General features: G+C 37.4%; 1 protein-coding gene across 3 annotated transcripts in view; it reads left to right on the top strand.

Moving 5' to 3' along the window:
* FAM124B (family with sequence similarity 124 member B) overlaps positions 1–17,418 on the top strand; it is a 43,353-nt gene extending 25,935 nt beyond the window's left edge. For all 3 annotated transcript variants that reach the window (XM_074298590.1, XM_074298592.1, XM_074298591.1), the window contains exons 2-3: positions 9,582–10,326; positions 15,789–17,418. In XM_074298590.1, coding sequence (XP_074154691.1) covers positions 9,595–10,326; positions 15,789–16,430 — 1,374 coding nt within the window. In that variant the 5' untranslated portion in view covers positions 9,582–9,594 and the 3' untranslated portion in view covers positions 16,431–17,418. The remainder of the gene's footprint in view (positions 1–9,581; positions 10,327–15,788) is intronic.
* Positions 17,419–18,356: the final 938 nt, after the last annotated feature.

Consider the following 18,356-nt stretch of genomic DNA (forward strand, 5'->3'; position numbering starts at 1 on the left):
CCAGGCTCTGAGTTTGGATTAGGACAGTCTAGATCAGCTATCTTATATAGACAGACTTTTGATACAGCTCATGAGCTTATTAGTTTACCTATGGAAAATACCGTTTATTAGGACTCAATAGCACATTTAGGAGCCATAAATGATCAGAAGGCATTTCAGCATGATGAATGGTTTATAGCCCTAGCTAAGCTACTTATTCCTCTGTGACCTGGATGGGTAAGTCAATAACAAAGGATTGCAGAGTTGGAAGGGACTTCAGTGACCATCTATTCTAAGTTTTATCTGAGAATCTTTCTGGGTCATACTGGTTGTGTAGCCTTTGCTGAAGATCTCCAATGAGAGAGGGGAAGCCAACTTTCTGAGGCAATCAATCCACTCACCAATCTGGGCCTCAGTTTGCTCATCTGTGAAATGAAAGATACTAGAAATAGAGCTAGAAAAGAATTTAAAGTTACCTAGTCCAACTGTGGCACCCCATAATAGCCCATCTTACAAATTAAGCAACTGGGGCCTCCTCTAGCATCTAAATGGCATGCTGCCACATTGGTATCCTCCTGCCCAAGTCAAGTCAACAAGCATTTATTGAGCACTTGTTATGTGGCAGACACTGTGCTAAATGCTATAGAAGAAAGAAAAATTCCTGCGCTCAAGGAGATTACATTCTAAGGAGGGAAGACAGCCCATAAGAGAGCCCGGAAAAATCGACTGAAGAGAGAAATCTCGAGTCAGAAGCAGAGTGAGAAGAGTGAACAGACATAGAGGTGGTGACCAAATGAATCTATGGGAGGAGCTCACCGAGCAGAGGACTGGCTCGGGGAGCATAGCAATATTCCAATCCAGAAGCCCAGAGGCCCTGGCATCTGCTCATAAAAATACCCGTTTCCTTCTCTAGCAGGAAAAACAGTAATTAAATCACCAACAAACCCTCTTCCTAAGTCCGGCCAGCTGTCCCCGAAGTCATCTACCTCCTTAGAACAGAAGCGCCTGGAGGGCACGGGCCGCTTCGCTGGCAAATGTCTGTCCCCTTCCCCTTCCCGCTCTCCCCTGCTCCACCCACCAGGGCTTACCACGGTGGGTTCCCCCCGTTCCTGCCTAGTGTTTCGAAAATGGAAACGGAGTGCAGATGGGGGATTTCGGGGTAGGGACCATGGTTTTCCTCACCCATTCGCCCTGGCCAGGCGTTAGCTCTGAGCATTCGCACCCCCTGGGCTCTGGCTCTAACAGGAGAAAGGGGACTCGCCGAGGCCGGCTGGGGAGCCCAGCCGCGTGGGGCTTGGCCGAGCCGGGAGCTTTTCCCGAGCCGGGATGCGTCCAGGCTTGCTGCTTTCCATCTCGGGAGGATTTGTCAGCATGGATGCCCCGCAGCTTTGGATCATTTGAAGTTTGGCTTAGTAAGGCTTGCCGCATGTCACGTGGCTCGTTTAGAAACAAGGTGCTAATTAAAGCCAGCCTTTAGAAGCTGGGTATCATTTCCCCACTCTCCCCCCCCCCCCATCCTCTCCCGGCTTTATGATGATGGAGAAGATGATGTAGTCTCTACATATAGTCTAACTGTAGTTTTTCGATAAAGGCTTGTTAACGTCTTAACTCTAGTCTCTTGTTAAAAGAGCATATTAAAATGGCTACTTTAACTGCTTGGTATCTTTTTTTTACATTTTTAAATCACAAAATCTTTGAAGTACCTGTGACTTCAGAAGCCAGAACTAACCCACCCCATACTCATTCAATTTGATGCTTCCTAATTCACATACATTCTATATATTGATTCTTAAAATGAATCCTTATTCACATTCTTCCAAATTCACATGCATTCATATACATCCTATAAATATTGATTCTTAAAATGAAATATGTAAAGAAGGAAATAAAAAGAATAATCTCTCAGGGTGTTTCTTTACAAAATGAAATGTGTAGGCAGGCCATTTTGAGAAATCTGACTGTTTCACTTTGTCCTTTGTGAAATTAACCATCAAGGGACAGTTAGGTGGCAAATGGATAGAGCACCAATCTTGAAGTCAGGAGAATCTAAGTTCAAATTTGGTCTCAGACAGTCAAGTCTGAGCAAGTCACTTGAGCCCAATTGCCTCAGCCAAAAAATAAAAAAAAAGAAAGAGAGAGAGAGAGAGAGAGAGAGAGAGAGAGAGAGAGAGAGAGAGAGAGAGAGAGAGAGAGAGAGAGGAAGGAAGGAAGGAAGGAAGGAAGGAAGGAAGGAAGGAAGGAAGGAAGGAAGGAAAGAAAGAAAGAAAGAAAGAAAGAAAGAAAGAAAGAAAGAAAGAAAGAAAGAAAGAAAGAAAGAAAGAAAGAAAGAAAGAAAGAAAGAAAGAAAGAAAGAAAAGAGGTTAACCACCAGGAAATAATGGCTATAAACATTTTTTATGTTTTTAATAAAACTTTTGCAAACTAGCTACAATCAGTATTTTTTTTAAAATTCAACAAACTTTTTTTTTTTTAATATTGATTATACTTAAGATTTTGGATTAAAAATACAAACTACCCTTTCCTCTCCCCACACCCAAAAAGATAATTAAAGCTCTGTTTTTCAACTAAATTTACAACTAAAATAGTTAATTTTACAGATTACATACAATGAGCAGCCATGCTCCCAAAGGACCTATCATGAATGTCTTTCTATTTTTTTTCAGGAGAGGTTGAGGTCTACAGATCAGCTTCCATCTTTGACTTATACTGCTACATCTGAAAATTGGAGTGAGATGGGCAAAAGTGGGGAGAATGACAGTATTGAAAACAGACTAATTAAAACAAAGAAAAAAAGCCTCCAACATAACAAAAAGATGAATCTTGAATAGTATTGCATAAAAAAAAATCTATAAATGCTAAATGACTGAAGGTGGTTGTTGTTATTGTTGCTTTGTTTTTTTAAAGTCCCTGATTATGTTTCTACCTTGCAGAAATGTTCCAGAACAAGGCATTGGTTTTAGGGAAAGGTTGGCATTATGGTGACTATTGTCACAGAGTTAGTCACCTTGAAAGCAGAGTGATTTCAAGGAAGGAAAATCATGTTACCTCATGACTAAACTGAAGATTTTGTGAGAAAGGGAACTTGATTAACATTAAAAAGTCAAGGGGAAACACAGTGGCCTTTGTTCACACCTATAACTACTGAGTGTATCAGCTGTCATGTGGTTACTTATACTCTTTGTCCAGCGGGAAAAAAAAGGGAAACAGATGGCCGTTTTATAGGGCTGAGATAGTATTGTTTTTGGTAGGGAATGTGGTTTTCCCTTGGGGAGCAGGGGGAGATGTTTTCCATGTTTAGCAACAACTTGGAAAAGGATCTCACCCTATTTCCTCTTTCCCCCTTCAGTCCCAGGAGCAATTCAGTCAGGGTGGAATTGTCCCTGACCCAGATGTTTTCATGCTGCCCCAGCTTCCCTAATCAACCACAGGACCAGATGATGTGAGGGCGTGCACCTGTGGGAGGCATTGATCAGGCAGGAAAAACTGGGAGAGCCAAGGATGGAATAGGGAAGGGCCCCATACAGAGGAGGGAGGAACTCCCCCAGCCTAAAGGCAGCCCAGCTGAGTTGATCTCGAGTTGGGGAATCAAGGCCTTTCCCTAAAGCCAAGTCTTTTCCCTGGTATACAGATATAAGTCATGAAGAATCTTAACACTGTTGAATCTTAGTTTTGGAAGGGAGTTCAGATTTAGACAGGTTTCTTCCAGAACAAAACTGTAAGGGTCCTTTAAATGGGCGGCACCACAGCACAACAGGAGATTTGAGTGGCCCAGAAGTAATCTCTGTGGATATAGGACTGCCCTGTGGGTGGGATCCTGGCCATATTGAGATAGCTTCATAATGGGTGACGGCTCTCTCGCTGGTTGGCTGTGTGTGTGACCTCACAGGCCCTTTATAAGCCCACTGCAGACAGCAGTCGCTGTCTTTAACCTGGCGCTCTTTAACCTGGCTCCCTAGCCTGGGGTAGCCAAGCCAAGCCAAGCTGATGGATAGCAGAGAGAGGTAAGAAGTTTGGTAGTGAACACAGGGGTCTTCAGACCAGGTGTTCACTAGGGAGCTAACCCGTCAGGGCATCCAGTCAGGGCATTATGTGAGTAGGTATAATAAAGGCTTTTAAGATTACATGTGGCTGTTCTTGAGTGTGCTATCGGTTATTAAACTACTATTCAAGAAATTGTGGCCAGAGACCTTTGAAGGCCTCAGAGGAGGCGAGCTGGATAGAGTTGACACTGCAAAGGTCAGTGGTCAAAGGTACTCTATTGGGCCTAGGACAGACTAGTAATTATTACTGCCAGGAGGGCATGTTACACAAAACTAAGTGCTACATTTGGTTACCACTGTCATAAATGGTAGCAGGTAGTATGGATGATAGAATACTGGCCTAGAAGTCAAGAAAATCTAGTGTGGATCCCATCTCTGATATACCAGTTGAGTGAACAAAGTCACCTAACTGAATTTTCTTCAATCAAAACTCTCTAGGATTTATCTTCTAAGTTATCAGTTGTAGACAGATTGTGTGGACTCTGGAAGAAATACAGAGTCCCCACACTTGGAATCCTTTACCTAATCAAAATATAAATCCTGCATGTATTATGATTTTTTCAAGATTCATTCAACTTAATATATTTATTCCAAGTTCATATTCGTGTTAGTAATTGAAAACATTGAGCACATTAGTAGGATTAGCCCAGATTAAAAAAATTTAATGTAGTTGGAAACAAGGATTTGGATATTGGTTTTTTTTGTTTTGTTTTTTGTTTTTTGTTTTGTTTTGTTTTGTTTTGTTTTTCTGGTCAGCTTGGGGGGATGGACTTGGAGTCAGCAAGATTTAAATTCTAATACAGCTTCTGATACTTACTGGCTCTGCCACCCTAAGAAAAGTTACTTGGCTACTTATCTGCCTCAATTTTTTCATCTGTAAAACAGGGATAATGTCTGTCAGGGTTGGGGTAAGGATAAAATAAGATCATATTTGTAAGATGCTTTGCAAAACCTTAAAGTACTATATAAATGCTAGCTGTTATTAACTCCTTTGTTTTTATTTGTTTTATTTATGGTTTTAGTTTTGCTTATGTTTGTTTCCAATATCCCTCTCTCCTCCCTATCTAAGAAACCATCCCTTTTAACAAAGATTAAGAAAGAGAAAAAAAAGTTCAGTAAAAACTATATACTATATTCTTTGTACTTGATAGTATAAGGAATTCCACATAGTCCCCCACCTCTGCAAAGAAGGGAAAGAGGTACATCTTCTCACTTAGATGGGATTTTATAAATAAGGTAAAACAAAGAGGAAAGGTTAGTGGACTAAGAAATCAAGAGATTGCATTCTAGCCCTGCCACCAATATGTGATCTAGGAGCCATTACAGAATTTCCTAGGGTTCAGTTTCTTTATCTACAAAATGAAGGTGATGGGATGATTGTTGCAGAAGGCTCCTGAAAGCTCTGAAAATATATAATTCTGTGCCTTCAATAAGTCAACAGTTTTTTATATATGGATACATATAATACATGTAAATTATATAATTCTTCAATCAATGATGGTTTTAATCTATAAGTACATATTTGCATAAAATTAATTTTTATATCTGTACATATAAATTACATATAAGTTTACCTACATATATTTATTTATGTTATTTAATTCTGTGCCTTTAATCAATCAACAAATATATTTACATATACATTATATTTATATGTTTGCATATAAAAATTTTATGTAATTTTATAAATGCTATAAGTCTGTGCCTTTACTCAACCAACAAGTACTTAATATGCGCCAACACTCTATTAAGCCCTGAGGGAGCAGAAAAAAGGGAGGATGCAAAAAAAAAAAAAGGTCTCTGAGCTCAGAGAGCTCAATTTTAATGGGTGAGACAATATGCCAAAAAAGGACATACAAGATGCATAGAATGTAAATGGACAGTAATTTCAGAGAATAAGTATGAGCAATATCCATAGTTTCCTATGTTCCTCAGTTTCTCTATAAAAGAGTAGTCAGAATAATGAACAGCTCATGGACAAGATTGCTGTTATTGTCCTGTATAAAAGGTCTCTTCTTTCAGGATTCTAGGATGATGTCCTCAGATTTCTGAAACCTATTTAAAGAAGTACTTGAGTATTCATTGACCATAATCAACTTAAAGAATGAGATTCAAATAGCAAGGAAGGTTTCAGAGAAATGAACTGGTACACATTCTATAAAACCACAAGCTTTGATTGTGCCTGGAAGATAAGAGAAGATAATACTCAGCTAATTCTGACAAATAAATCAAATGTGTCTGCCTAAGCAGGAAATGCCTTGACAAATATTTGGGCATAGGTTAAACATAAACTGGGTCTAGAAGGAAGGGAGTCCCTTTAGGGGAGATCTATTTATTTTATAGATAACAAGGAGTTTGGGGCCTAGAAATTGAATGCACTCAAGAAAGCAATAGTAGTAGTATAGACTGATCCAGGAGGCTTCTAAAGGCTTCCTGACAATCCTCCTTATTGGTTGCTTTCTGGGAGCTTTGAACACTACCTGTCAACAGCTCCTTCACTTTGACTGGGTGTTGTCTGCTAACTGGCTTTTATCTAGGAACTGACTTCTGAAAGAAATCTGGAGAGCTTTCAAAGTTTGATACAAATGAAAGAAATTTGGGTATTATCCAAATGTTATCCATAGTCAGGTAGCAGCAATCCATGAGTACTCCAAATTGAAATCTGCAAGTTGAACAGAAGAATCCTGAAAACAAAAAAATGAGTTCTACAGAAAACAGTTCAAAAGATGTGAAGTAGGAGAAAAGATAAGTTTTCTATTCTATCTTTCTTTTAGGAAATATATGTGTGTGTATGCCAGAATTGATGAACAGGTTAAAAATATCCAAAGCCTTATCATTGCCTTATATGAAATAATGGGGGGGAGCTAGGTGGCACAGTGTATATATAGCATGTTGGGCCTAGAGTCAGGGAAATCTGAGTTCAAACCTGACCTCAGACACTTACTAGCTATGTGACCCCAGGCAAGCCACTTAAGCCTGTTTGCCTCAGTTTCCTCATCTGTAAAATGAGCTGGAGAAGGAAATTGTGAGGAGTATGAAAAGTTAGGTTTCCACAGATATTGTCAAAACAGGATGAAAAGAAGAGTGAACTATCTTGTTAAGAAATCTCCAACCAATTATTTTATAAAACTGAACAGCAAAGTTCCTAATAAAAGATCCAAGGTCTAAACTGGTCCAAACCAGCTAGGGTTAGTGACAGGGCCCTAAGTAGAATTGTAGGATTGCTCTGATTGTAAATTGGGTCAATCTGAAACTTGAAGGGAGGGATAAAGAACCAAATAACTTTTATATAAAATTTGCTCTTGCTTCTGTAGTCTGTATTCTCACCTGTGAACACGCCTACTTCTCATGAAAATCACTGAATAAAGAATTCTTCTCTCATTCTAAAAGTTGGTTGTAACTGCTCCTGGACTAGCTTGCAACTGGGGAAGTAGTGGGGCCATAGCAACTCAATTGAGATTTACTCCCCAATCCTGCTGAGTTTTCACCAGGTCTTTTGATAACAAAATGGCAAATTATCCCAGTATCTTTATCAAGAAAAACCCAAATTGAATTCAAAAAGGGTCAGACATGACTGAAACCATTAAACAACTACAAATTAAATAGTCTACTCTGTATTTCTATATTTGTGTTCAAGTTGAATGCTGCCTTCCCAGTATCTTTGCTGCTACTAACGGAGTATAACAAACAAGTAACAGTAACAGTAACAGCTCTTATTATGAGAGCAGAGGTGTGTTGGAGCTGAACTGTCCTACAAATCAGGGCTTAATTTTTGTTTTGATTATTTGCACTTAAGAAAGTGTAAATAATGAAGATTTAATGTAAGAGTATGTGTAAAGGTCCCACTTTCCATCTGATTATTAAACATTTACCAGCAGATCCTGTATGAAAAGCTGTTTTGTCTATGCTGTAAAAATGAGTACAGTTATAGGGGGAAATGGGGACAGATTGAGTCAGAGACAGGGACACAGAGTTGGAGACACAGAGGTCAAGATCTGGAGAGCTAAGAATGTCTGTGCTGTACATCTTAAATCTTAAAAGTTATTATCAACTGAAATGCCTTGTGAGGCACTAAAAAGTAATGAAACTTGAAAGAAGTAATTTCCATGGTTTGGGTGTTTGTTTTTAAATGACACCATATTTTTTGTTGGTTTCTTAAGCTTATATTTTTAATAATCATTATACCTATTGTATTCTTGGTTCTGCTTATTTAATTTTGTATCAGTTCATAGAAATCTTCCATGCTTCATAGAATTCTTCATATTAGAAATTTTTGATAGTGAGATAAGATTTTTACATAGCACAATTTATCCAGCCTTTCCTACTTGGTGGGCATCTTCTTTGTTGTCTATTATTATTATTATTATTATTTTTTACTACCATAGAACTTTACAAAAGAATTCCCTAAAAGGCTACTTCCAGTAATATATTCCTTCCTGGGTTCCAGATCTTTCTATTTTACTCTTATAATTGTTCCAGAGTTCATTTAAAGAAGAATCCAATTTATAAACATTTGATTTAGATACCGTTTTTCAAGATACACCAATTGCTAGAACAAAATAAGCACAAGAAGCCAATGATTAAAAAAAAAAAAAAAAAAAAAAAGCAAACAAAATTGTTGTTTGAACAAGCTCCATTAGGATATCCAGAATTAAAAGGTCTCCTATTCATTCTTGTCTTATTGGGAGTCAATGAATAAGGGAAAGATTTTGTTACACATAGTTCTTCAACTGAAAGTTTCTGGGATTTTTTCCCCTTTAAATAAACTAATAGCATCAAATAGAAAATTCAGGTCAGGTCTCATGTTGCCAGCTGAAAGTCCTATCTTACCATTTTCTTTTCCAAGGAGTCAAAAGAATGAAAGGGGATATGTTTCCTCAGGCCTCTTCCTATGCTGAGTGTACTCTGAATTGAGGTAAATAATTTTTCAGGTACAGAAACATAAAGTCTCCAAAATCAAGAGCATAAAACTTTTGGGAAAAATTTGAAGCTCTCAATCATTCTCTGGGTCCCTCAGTAATGTAAATAGGATGTATACAGTAGGAATGTATTCACAATAAAAAATTGATGTTCCTAAATGAAAATTGATTCTTATCTGTTGGTATTTCTTGTTGACTAAAGTTATGATTGTTCTCGATTAGATCTACTTGTTTATTTCCTTTTCAGTTTATCAATGGCTCCCAAGTTGGTGTTTGTCCTCAAAATTACATCCAGTCAGGTCCAGCTGAAGATCTTGTGTGTTGCTTCATTAAGCCTAATACAGTGAGCTATTTCACACTTAAGTTGAATAGCACTTATGCTGACCTTGCCTGTGTCTAATGAGATTCCTTGCCAAGCTTTGGGGAGGTGCCAACCTGGTGCCTCCAATAGCAACTAGCAAGACTCCTAGAAAGAACCAGGCAGGTGGATATCTGTTCTGATTTCTTGGTGGGCTGAACCTTGTGGAGAGATAAAAATGCTCTCCCATGCTTTCATGATTTCATGCTCCCTGATTTCAAAAGATTAAGGGGTAGGTGTTTTGACATCTAGTTTAACAGAAATTGCTTCCCTTTTCTCTCTTAGAGGCAGCCTGAGGATGGAGGAGAGAAAGAATCCATTGGTCATGACTGTCCATTTCCTGGCCAGCTCTGGACATGGCTTGCATTTGCAACAAACCCTTGACCGCCTCTTGGGGTGGGTTTGCCCAGAAGTCCATCTTTTTCTGGTTTCAGAGAGAGTGACTCCAGTGAGATACTATAAAAAATACCAATCCAAGCGGTCTGCATTCCCAGGGATTTCTGTTTTGCTCTTCCTACCTGAAGACTGTGGGAAAGAGAGATTCTTTCACATCTATGACTTCTTCCGACAATCACCTTGGCAGTCTCATTCCACACAGAATGTGGGTGGAGGGTTGTACCCACATACACTTATCAAGCAAGATTTCTACAGTTTGGATCCTCACATGCCTGTGTGGGGGGTGAGACAGATGCATTATGGCAGCGAGATCCTTCGGGTCACCTTATATTGTAGCTTTGATAACTATGAAGATGCAGTCAGACTTTATGAAATGATCTTACAAAAGGAAGCCACCACACAGAAGAGCAACTTCTCCTACTTTGTCCTATATTCAAAGAAAAACTTTTCAATCCAGCTCTCCTTGAAACAACTTCCCTTAGGGATGTCTGTGGAACCCAGAGAATCTTCAGTGTTACAGTTCAAGGTTCAAGAAATTGGCCAGTTAGTACCACTTCTGCCAAATCCCTGCATTCCCATTAGCAGCACCAGATGGCAAACTCAGGACTATGATGGAAACAAAATTCTACTACAGGTATGTTCTTAGGTTCCCTCTCTTCCTAGACATAAACACATGATTACATGTAAAAGAAATGATTCTTTTTCTCTTGTATTAATAACTAATTATTGGACCAGCACCAAGGTTTTCTCCTTTTCCATTTGCTCATCCAGAAATCAACCAATGAGAGAAATCTCAACCAATGAGAGAAATCTTTTTCAAAGATTTACCCAGGTTAAGGTCTTATCAGACAACAGAAATTCTAAGTTTGGGCTTATGGGAGGATTCCTGTTCATTGAGTTATTCAGACAGATCTGGAAAAATGTTGATTCTCTCTTGGAAAATGATGTCTCTTTGACTAAGATTTAGGTGATTCAAGCCACATACACCAAGACTTTCACTGAAATATAGCTCAGTCTGTCATTATAATATTTATTCTCTCATTGACTGTTAACTAATCAGAACTGATTGCTATCCTCAGGAATACCTGTTCTTCCAAGGGCTTATGAACTGTGAGTCCAAAGGATTTTTGACTATCTTTTTTATTAATAAATCTGCTAGCCTTATTAATAAAATGACTAATTCATTCAGAACTTTTAAAACTCCACATATGAAATCATAGACCATTAGATTTTCAGGTGAAGACACTAAGGTTTAGGGAAATTGAAATTAGTATCAAGATCCAGGACTTTAAATTAAGTTCTTAGGATCATATATTTATAGATGTAAATGACCTTTGATTTCATCTAGTCAAACCATCTTCATTTTACAGATAAAGATATCAAATCCCGTAGAGTCATGAGATGATAGACGTATAGTGGGAAAGTACTTCAGAGGCTACCTAGTCTAATATTTTTGTTTCTAGATAAGAAGATGAGACCTAGATAAAGTCAGTCCTATAGATAGGACTTGCCAGAGCTGGGTTAAAAATCCAAATCCTTGGATTTGATAAATACTGTTTTTTTCCATACAGCATATATCCTCTCTATCTATAATAGTCTTTCCACTATAATGCTGATCCACATGTATATGTATGTCCATTTTTTTTCAGCTAAGTGCATTTACCAACACGATATATAGTTCTGAACCAGTTTGAGGAAGTTAAGGATATGACATATTTAGGAATGCCAATGCTGAAGATATGGGAGATGAACTGGTTAGTTAAGTTCTGAATCTGAGTAACTCTCTTGATTTATTACAAATTAAATTAGCTGATTAAATGAACTTTAACAAAATATTTTTTTAGAAAAGAAGATCTTTCTGAATAACATTTATTTGTTTATTCATTCCTTTGTCTATCCAACATCTTAAGTAGCTATTATATCAAGAAAATGACATTACACACTGGAGAAAATACAAAATAAGAGATGTTCCCTGTTCTCAAGGAACTAGTTTTGAGGAGACATCACTTTAATAGAAATAGATATGTCAAAACTATGCAAATAAGCACACAAGAAAAGGGATACAAAATTCTATGATGTCTGAATGGAGAGATCTCATATCCACCTTGAAATATTAGAGAAAACCTCATGGTAAAGGCAGACAGCACTGGAAGTGAGTTTTTACTAACTAATACTGTTAATCATGACTACAATAAAACTGTATATAAGTCCATGTGTAGGTATAAAGATGTATATGATGTCTATAGGAATTTAATCACTATTTATTGAGCATCTGTGGGGTGAAAATTAGATGTGAGGGAAACAAAAAGAAAAAAACAAAGCAGGCCCTCTTATCAAAGGACTCATATTCTATTGGGACATACAATGTTGTCTGTGGATTTGGAGCTGGAAAGGGGTTTAGCCCACCATGTTTCATTTTACTGATGAAGTAACTGAGGCCCAGAGAAGTAAAAAGATTTGTTTAAGGTCACAAAACCAGTCAGTATCTGAGGTGGGATTTCTGGTTCTAAATTCAAAGTATTATTCACCACACCACACTGTCACTCATGTACACAGATAAATAGATTATCTAATTCAACTCAATTAAATTCAATAAAACATTTATTAAACACTTATGCTAAGTGCTGAGGATATAAAAAGAGGTAAAGGAGAGACAACATGCAAATAAATGGATACAAAGCAAGCTATATACTGGATAAATAGGACATGATTGACAGAGAGAAAGCACTGGGATTGGGGAAGTTTCTTGTAGAAGACAGAATTTTAGTTGGAACTTAAAGGGAAGCCAGGGAGATCAGTAAACAGACTGAAAAAAAAGGGAACAATCCAGTTATAGTGGATAACCAAAGAGAATGTCTAGAACCAAGAAATGAAATGTTTCTGTTATGGAACAGCCAGGAGGCCAGCGTCCCTGGGTCAAAGACTGCGTGTTAGGGAGTAATATGTAAAGGTAGGAGGGAGCTAGATTATAAAAGGCTTTGAATGCCAAACAGAACATTTTGTATTTGCTCCTGGAGACAATAGCAAGCCACTGGACTTTATTAAGTAATTTGTTGAATACTGATTTAAAGAGAGAGAAAGAATATTAACATCTGGAGGAATCAGGAAAGACTTCCTGTAAAAGGTAGTTGAATCTTGAAGATTGTTGAAGACTCTATAAGTTGGCAGTGAGAAATGGCATTCTAGGTATGGGATACTTTTGGAAATGCAGGGTATGTGGACATAGAAAGTCATTTGGGGGAAGTGAGCAGACCAGTGGGGTTATATGATAAAAAACATAAAAGGAACAATGTAAAGAATGATGGAGAAGTGGTTTAGAGGCAGATTTATAGAAGACTGGCAATGCCAGGTCTCCAAGTAAATATTTTATTCCAGCCATAAAAGGGAGCCAGAAGCTTTTGTAAGCAGGGGAATGATAAAAGTGCTTACTTATATTATGTACATGTGGTTATCCTTGTTAGAATGTAATATCCTTGAGGGCAGAAAGCATTTTGTCCCTGTCTTTGGACCCCTAGTGCCTAGCATGGGACCAACACAGAGCAAGCACTTGATAAATGATTGTTTGCTTAATCCATAAGATAGTATTTTAGATGGCTCACCTAAAGCACAATTCCTTATTTTACTTTTAGGTCACAGCTTTGATGTTTTATTTTGGAAGGTTGGGCCAAATTGTAGGCATGCAGAGTAACTTTGATATAGGGGGAAAGACCCTAAAAATCTGCAGAGTAGGCAGCATACCCTAAGCAAAACAGATAATTAACTTCAAAATAATGTATAATTGATTGTTTTTATCCTTGGTTCTCCTTTTATATGGACCTTTCACTTATATATGAGGCATCATAGTGCTTTGAATATAGGCTGTTCCATTATCAATAAATCAATATTTCTCAGGCATCTGCCATATGTTAGTAATGTACTAGGGACTAGATATATAGCCTCAGATCTGATGGAGCCTATATTTTATGTATGGGATGGGGGAAAGTCTTTACACACACACACACACACATTTAAAGTATATACAAAATAAAGACAAGGTAATTTTGGTGAAGGATCTTGGGTTGGGAGGATCAGGAAATGTTTCATGTGAGATGAACATTGAACTGAGTTTGGAAAGAAACTAGCGTAATCACTAAAATTAGATTTTTTGAAAGAAAAAGTATAGATATTTATTGAGAAATAACACTGCATAGATTGATATAAAAACTCAATTTTTATAGAAGGAGGGCTGGGGATTTTTTTTGGCAGGGAAGGAGAGTATAACCATTTGAACAAATGTATTTCACCTTCCATTTATATATTGGTGATGTAGTTTTATTCAAGCAGTAGCAGATGCAGAACAGGCAGGTATGGAATCCATCAGGCAGTAAACATTTGTTAAGTGCTTGTTACAGTTTAAAGCTAAATCCTTAAACCTAAGTTTAAATCCAGCCTCAGATATTTACCAGCTGTGTGACTCAAATAATGTAACCATATCACTTAACCATGTTGGCCTCAGTTTCCCCATCTATAAAATGAGCTGGAGGAGGAAATGGCAAACCACTCCAGTTTTTTTTTTGCCAAGAAAACCTCAAATGTGGCCACCAAGAGTCAGACTTAACTGGAGTTGAGAACAGAACAAATGCATTAGTCACTGGGCTAAGTTCTAGAAAGAATGAGAAAATACAGAAATATGCTCTAAACACTTGCTTCCATCTGGCACCTGCACTAATGACATATGTGTGATTATCTCCTCAATAAATAAAAATAAAGGCAAACTGACTTAATCAGTACGTGGATAGGGCAAACCAGGATAGATTACTGATCCAAGATTAGAAACTTGGCAAATTGGTCAGTTAAGAGAGATCAACTCAGCACTGGTTATTCAACTCAGCTTTTGCCTATAGAGAACTTTCTGGGTCTTAGAAGGTGCTTAATAAATACTTGTTAAACTAAACTGGGTAGAATATTGTTGAGCTCCTAGTAGTTTTCCTCCTTCAAAGAGAAGACTCTCTATTATATCCAATCATTTGTCTTTGTGTCAGTGACTGAATTTGTATCAGTGACTTACAACCTTCAAAAGGATTGGAAGACTGGATGAAGCATTTGTATGCTGTTCAATTATAGCAGGTTGACTTCCAGAGTGGTGGGTCCTGGTTTATGCAAGGGTATTTTTTTTTCAATTGTTTACTTAATAATCATCTTCCTTCATGATCAAACCTCCCTAGATGGTGAGTGCTCTTGGCTTGTCAAACTCTTTGCTCATCATCTACTCTCTTTTATTTTACTGTTAGCAAGAAAACTTTAATAAACATATATAAGGTAATTGGTAGGTTCTATACATAAACACCAGGAAGAGCAGATAAACCAAACCAAGTATGCATAGAAGAAAATCATGGTGGAGGCAACCTAATTTTAAAAGCAAAAAAGTATCCATTGAAAAAACACCCTTGCATAAATCCAGATGGAATTACAAAGAGTTAGGCACAATTAGAAAATAACTATAGGACAACAACAAAGACAAAAAGTTTCAAGAGGGAGAGAGCACTATCACCAGGGAAAAAGGTGGAAGGCCTCATGATGAGGCACCCGACTTGGAGGTTGATGAGGTAAGGAGGGCATTTCATTTATAGTAATGGGGTAAGGGGGAGGTAAGGAACCACTTATTCAAAGGGAGCAAAGACAGGATAAGATTGTAAATTTGTGGTGCTTTCTTTTTTTATTTACATGAGACTGGAAAGAAACTTAGAAGTCACTGGCATTTAAGCATTGGCCATGGAATCAGAGGACCTGGGTTTGAAATACTTTTTACCCATGTGGCATTGGGGCCAATCACTTAAGTTCTCTAGGACTTGTTTTCCTCATGTGTGATATCTGGTTCAATATTTTTTCCAACATGATTCATAAAGCAATGTGTATTAAAAATAAATAAAGATTTTAAAAGCTGATTGTTGAATTGAAATAGGGCTTGAGCATCACCCAGAGTAGATCCCTAATCACACTCTTAAAAATGAAGTTCTAGGCTACTGTTACCACATCCTCTTTCTGTCAATAATAATTTTAATATTTTCTCTCAATGATATTTTTGCTTTTTTTTTTTTTTTTTTTTTTTGTTAACAGGTCCAAACAAACCCAGGACCAGACAAAAACAAGGGTGAACTTCCCTCTAAACTCAGCCATACAAGAGTGGACACCCCTCTTCAAGACTCCATCCAAACCCCAACCTCTGCCAAAAGGACAACAGAATTAAGAAGTAGGAGAAGCCAAACTGGGAGGTCCGAGCACAATCCCCCAGAATCTCCTGACCTGGGAGGGGGCACTTTGCCATATGAAAGCTCCAGTAGGACCCCCTCCATAAGTACTTATTCATCCCATTCTAGCAGATCATCAGCACCTTCTCAAAGGCTTAGGCCCTCTCCACATCTTGAATCAGCAGCCAGAATCAAAACACTCCTTCTAGGAAATAATTTTCAGAAGTTTGATACAGAGACTAATGTTGATACAGGGTTCCCAGTAATGAATTCAGAACAGAAACAATCTTCTTTGAGAACATTTCCAAGAGATTTGCAAAGCAGCCTGACTGCATCATGGATGCCAAACTCTTTGTTAGCTATAACTGGCTCAAAAAATAAGACCTCCGAGGAGACAATCCACCCCTTGCCATTTGCTGGCCAAAGAGACAGTGGTGTAGGGCAGATAACCTCTGTATTTCACTTGCCACAAATATCCCATGGAAACGATGAAGAAGAATTCTTTATATGATGGGAAAAAATGCCACTTTCAGATACTGAATCAAATCCATAGTTTGGGAGACTGAGCCTGACCCCAAAACTAGCCAGCTTCTTCTCTTGCACATCTGGGGGCATCTGGGTATCCCTCATGCCTAAACCTAGATCTATGTGGCTGGAGTCTAAAACAACCAAAACTTATTTGTTTCAAAGAAGCAAGAGATTGGTTTGGATATTTAGCTTCCACTGTAAGAGATCACAACCAAAAGCACAAGGAAAAAGAATAGACATCATTTTTCCCCAGGATGTATACACATAGTGTTTAGTGAGTTTCAGGTCATTTGTGTTGAGTGCTTATGAGGAGAATACATTATATAACTCATTAGTGTTTTCAATTTGCTTTAATATTCATTGGAGCTACCTAGCTTCTACCTGAATCACATTAAATATTTATTCTTGACCACTTGCCAATCTCATAATTCTCTTGGTTTCTATATACTTCTGATAACCTTTGGGCAGTCTGGATCTATTTGTATATTTAATCCATTAAAATACATAGTGCACTGAAAACTTCATACTTCTTCCCTTCCTTCCTCAATTTAATAATCAGATCATGATAAACTTATACAATTATTTAGCATGTCCAAATGGTGATATTTAGTTATTTTTTTAGTTGTGTCCAACTCTTTGTGACCCCCCCCCGGGTCATTTTTTGCAAAAATACTGGAGTTTGACATTTCCTTCTCTGGCTCATTTTACAGATAAGGAGCTGGGGCAAACAGGGTTAAGTGACTTGCCCAGGTTCACATAGCTACTTAGTGCTGAGGCTGGGTCTGAACTCAGCAAAGATGAGTAAATGAACTTTTGTAGGTTTTAGAAATCAGGATTCAAGACTTTGTCTCAGCACATATACATCAGTCAAGTTGGATTTTATAGGGAATTTTCTACCTAGGAAAATTCTTATTGAAGGAAAAGAGAGATATGTGATAGATATCAATAAAAATAAAACAGTTCTTTTAAAATTTTATTCTTTTGGTGCATTCTTTTTTTAAAAATGTTTTTAACACTTACTTTTAAACTATTTTGATTTTCATTCTTTTCTCCCTCCATTCCTGCTCTCTCCCCTCCCCAAGACAACACTCAATCTCACATGTTATACATGTACAGTCATATTAAACATATTTCCTCACTAATCATGTTGGGATATAAGAATCAGAACAAAAGGGAAAAACCATGAGAAAATAAAAAAAACAAAAAGTGAAAATAGTATGCTTTAATCTGCATTGAGTCTTTCCTTAAATTTGCACAGTTCTTTCCCTAAATATGGATGGTATTTTCCATCATGAATCTTTTGGAATTGTTTTAGATTATTATATTGCTGAGATGAGCAAAGTCTATCAAAACTGATCATCTTCACAATGTTGTCGTTACTGTGTATGGTATTCTTCTGGTTCTTTCTACTCACTTCACTCAGCATCAGTTCATGTAAATCTTTCCTAGTTTTTCTGACATTCCCTTGTTCATCATTTGTTATAGAGCAATAATAGCATTCCATTGTGTTAATTTACAACAATTTACTCAGTCATCCCCTAATTTTCAATTCTTTGCCACCACAAAGAGAGTGAAACAATTCTCCCAAAAGCAAACTTTAAATAAATTCAATATCAGAAAAGGAAAGAGGAGGCCAATATGGTCTATATTACAATTATTTCTGTATAAATTCACACTATTCCATCTTTACATCAAAAATTACCTCATTTTTCAAAATAAAGAAAACAAACTAAAACACTTGCTACAGCGAGCTGCTAGATAATATATCTTATTAGGGTATTCTTTCTCTTCTATAGGTCAGTGTGCAAAGAGTAGGAAGAAAAATTTCATTCTGTTCTTTGGAACCATCATTACCTACTATTTGTTTTAAATCCATGAAATATACATAATACATAGAGGTTAACAGCTC

This window comes from Sminthopsis crassicaudata, chromosome 3, assembly GCF_048593235.1.
Source record: "Sminthopsis crassicaudata isolate SCR6 chromosome 3, ASM4859323v1, whole genome shotgun sequence".
Lineage (NCBI taxonomy): Eukaryota > Metazoa > Chordata > Mammalia > Dasyuromorphia > Dasyuridae > Sminthopsis > Sminthopsis crassicaudata.